The sequence below is a fragment of the Lathyrus oleraceus genome, chromosome 2, assembly GCF_024323335.1.
Source record: "Lathyrus oleraceus cultivar Zhongwan6 chromosome 2, CAAS_Psat_ZW6_1.0, whole genome shotgun sequence".
NCBI classification, from domain to species: Eukaryota; Viridiplantae; Streptophyta; class Magnoliopsida; order Fabales; family Fabaceae; genus Lathyrus; species Lathyrus oleraceus.
In genome coordinates this window covers 326,650,865-326,654,431 of record NC_066580.1, presented here as the reverse complement: position 1 = coordinate 326,654,431, position 3,567 = coordinate 326,650,865, and the positions used below count along the sequence as shown (strand labels likewise).

Here is a 3,567-nt window from a genome sequence, read left to right as displayed (position 1 = left end):
TTGTTAAGAATGGGTGTGAGACTATATTGTTGTGGATCGTGTAATGAATGCGTGATTTTTGTGTATTCTCTACCTTAGAATTCTTTACACTGTTTATATTGAATGTTGATTCTCACTCCCTTTGATTCATCTTATCCATCATGGACATCTTGCAGATACTCATGAGTGGTCCTTGTTAACCACATTCAACTCCGTTCCTTTCTTTGGCTCTTCACCCTCCTTACTAGAGTGAGGTAGGCGTAAATCCTCCCACCAGTGTGGTCGAGATCCTTTCCACGGGGTTTGTGCATCCAGCAAGGCTAGCACTTGGGGGTCCCCGTTGTCCTCTTCTTTATCACTGTCGGAATTGGACAAACTCAACACTCTTTCCAAAGGTGACGGTGGTGCATTCAAAGGGCTATCATATGTCGTCACCTGATTCAGAACCTCTATAGTGTGACTGGTACAAATATCATCTTTGTCTTTCATGGTGTTTCGAGCATTGATTTTCAATTCCCCATCATAAGCCTTCAACATCATGGTTCCTTCTTCTATGTTGATTAAACACCTTCTCGTCTCCAAAAAGGGTCTCTCCAGAATGAGAGGGATCTCTTCATCTTCCGGCATTTCAAGAATTACAAAATCCACCGGGAAAACAAACTTATCAATCTTCACCAGAACATCTTCAACAATTCCATACGGTTTCTTGACCGAATGATCGGCGAATTAGAGTATCATCCTGGTATCTTGCACAACCCCTATACCAAGCTTCTTGTAAATAGATAATGGCATGAGACTCACACTAGCTCCCGGATCAATAAGAGCTTTGTTGAACGACCTATCTCCAATAGTACATGGGATGGTGACAACTCCTCGATCTTTTTTCTTTATCGGAATCTTCATGCCCTACAAAATAACGCTACAAGTTTCGGTTAGAATAATTGGGTTAGTGTCGGTCGTACGCCTCTTCGAAATGATATCCTTCATGAACTTCGCATAAGTAGGCATTTGCTCAAGTGCCTCCAACAAAGGAATGTTAATCTCCAGCTTCATGAACAACTCTAAGAATTTTTCAAAGTTTTTCTCATGTTGTCCTTTTTTCTTATTTCTAGTGGGGAAGGGAAGCTTAACAACCGGCTTAGGCTCAATGACTGTTTCTTTTACAACAGGTTTTGGTGCTACCACTTCTTCCCTAACAACTTCATTTTCTTTGATCTCCAGGTCCACTTTGATCAATTGGTCTTCCTCTTCATCCACTTCCTCAACAACTTCATCCGATTTACCACTTCTTGTTGTCACATCACTCACATTATGATGCTCTCTAGGATTGGGCACATTTGCAATAGGTAGAGCACCTTGTGTTTGAGAACTCGATGCTAATTGCTGAGCGATTTGACCCATTTGGACTTCAAGATATTTAATGGATGCTGTGGTGTTTTTCTGATAGTTCCGGGTTTCTTCTTGAAATTGAACATGATGAGCTGCCATTCTTTCAATACAAAATCTCCCAATCAGCCTTCTTAGGGGCCTGTTGCTGTTGTTGTTGTTGATATTGAGTTTGGTACTGACCATTTTGAGGAGCGGTTCCTTTTTGGTATTTCCATGAGAAGTTGGGATGATTCTTCCAACCCGGATTGTACGTGTTGGAATAAGGATTATTTTGCTTTAAAAATTTGATTTCCTCCACTTGTTGAGGAGTTGCAAAACAATACACAGTTTGGTGTGGACCATTACAGATTTCACACAGACAGTAGGAGCCGGTTGAACCTGTGCCACCTGTCGGGTACCTATATTCATCGCCTTCAGCTTCTTCTCAACTTCAGCAGCTATAGTATCTTAAATACGAATTTTAGTAGTTTCCAGCTTTAAATCTATAACCCCTTCTGGTTTGCTTTGACACCTATCATACAACTCCATGTGCTCATTAACAGCAATAGCTTCAATGATCTTCTTGATACCGGTGGCTGTTGAAAAATTTGTGGAACCACCGGCTGCGGTATCAATCAGCTTTTTGGTCTTTATTTTAAGACCGTTCACAAACATCTGCATTTGTTCAGTTGCATCCATATTATGGGTGGGGCAGGCTACCAGGACTCTCTTGAATCTCTTATAGGCGTCTCCCAAAGTTTCCCCGTCCTTCTGCTTAAAATTTAGAATTTCTTACCTCTTCCGTAGAAATACCGACGCTGGAAAATACTCATTTAGGAATGCCTTTTCCATTTCTTCCCAAGTTGTGATGCTACCGGCAGGTAACAAATAAAACCATTCTTCAGCTTCTTCCGCTAAGGTAAACGGGAACATTCTCAACTTCTTGGCTTCTTCAATGTGACCATCAATTTTCAGAGTGTTGCTCATGGTCAGAAACCTCTGCAAATCCTTGTTTGCATCTTCATTCACTTTTCCAGTAAAATGCTTCCTTTCAAGCTGATTAATGGTACTCGGGTACAACTGGAAATTAGCCACGTTCACTGGTTGGTTGACAATAGTTAATCTGCCGGTTTGTGCATTTGCACCTCCATAGTCTCCCAACAGTCTTTCTGCTGGTGATGGAACATCATCCATAGTTTCAATCTCTCTATCGAAACCTGAATCTGAGCTTGAATGGATGGAAAGTTGTTCTTCGTCTGATTCCAATCTAGCTAATAGAGCTTGTCTGAGTCTTGCCCGCAAGGTTCTCTCGATTTCTGCATCAAAAGGAAAATTAGCTGAGGCCTTACCTCGCATACAAATATCAGACACATATTAGTTGATATAATCGAAATAAAATATTAAAAATACGGAAAATAAATTTTAGTTGCAGAGCAACAAAATTTCAATTGAGATGATTTTAAACTTATATTTGGCAATCCTCGGCAACGGCGCCAAAAACTTGATCGGAAAAATAGCAAGTGTACAATTTTTGCCGATGTAGTAATAAGAGGGATGTTTCCCAAAGATCAATCTCGAGGATTGTGCAGCAATATAGGAGTAACAGTCACTCAATTGAACAAAAGTAAGAGTTTTGGTTTGGTAAAATTCACTGTAGGGAAAAATAGAGCAAATAAATATTTTCACAGATTAATATGATATGCCAAGGCAGGTGTATAAAAATCTCCTGTAATGATCCTTGAGTGTATATCTCCTTAATACTGAACATTGTTTCAATCACCGGATCTTAAGATTATTTCCCCCTAAGACCTCGGAGGGAAACCTTTGGTATTCAATCTAACCTCTAAGTTCTTAGGTGATTATAATGAAACCAAGCATTTTAAATTAACAAGAATAATCCGGTAACCATAGGGTATCCCTAGTCCTAGGTGATCTCTATTATGGTTTCACTGTATGAAAACCTTCACCATTGCATCCCTGCTAATCGTTAACCATACATCAATCTTAATTTTTGCCAAAAAGAAAGCATTACGCAAATCATACAGCGAAATTGAAATCAAATAACATGTATTAAGGGAAATCAAACATCAGAGTTATTACTGAAGGTGAGAAAAACAAGAAAGGGGGGGGTTTGAATTGTTTGAAAAATAAGCGCTTTTGCAATAATGAAAATCACACAATGATTTTATACTGGTTCGCTTATAACACAAAGCTACTCCA

General features: G+C 39.5%; 1 protein-coding gene across 1 annotated transcript; it reads right to left on the bottom strand.

Moving 5' to 3' along the window:
- Positions 1-705: 705 nt before the first annotated feature.
- Positions 706-1,467, bottom strand: LOC127123070 (uncharacterized). The gene is made up of 2 exons (XM_051053330.1): positions 1,000-1,467; positions 706-885 (listed from the first exon to the last, which is right to left on the bottom strand). Exons 1-2 carry the CDS (start codon positions 1,465-1,467, stop codon positions 706-708), a joined length of 648 nt encoding a protein of 215 aa, XP_050909287.1.
- Positions 1,468-3,567: the final 2,100 nt, after the last annotated feature.

Bases quoted from the DNA above. Each gene is read 5' to 3' on its own strand.
- LOC127123070 (XM_051053330.1), bottom strand. From the start codon at position 1,467: ATGGCAGCTCATCATGTTCAATTTCAAGAAGAAACCCGGAACTATCAG. The intron at 886-999 runs GCACTTGAGCAA...GTTATTTTGTAG, and splicing joins TTAACATTCCTTTGTTGGAG to GGCATGAAGATTCCGATAAA.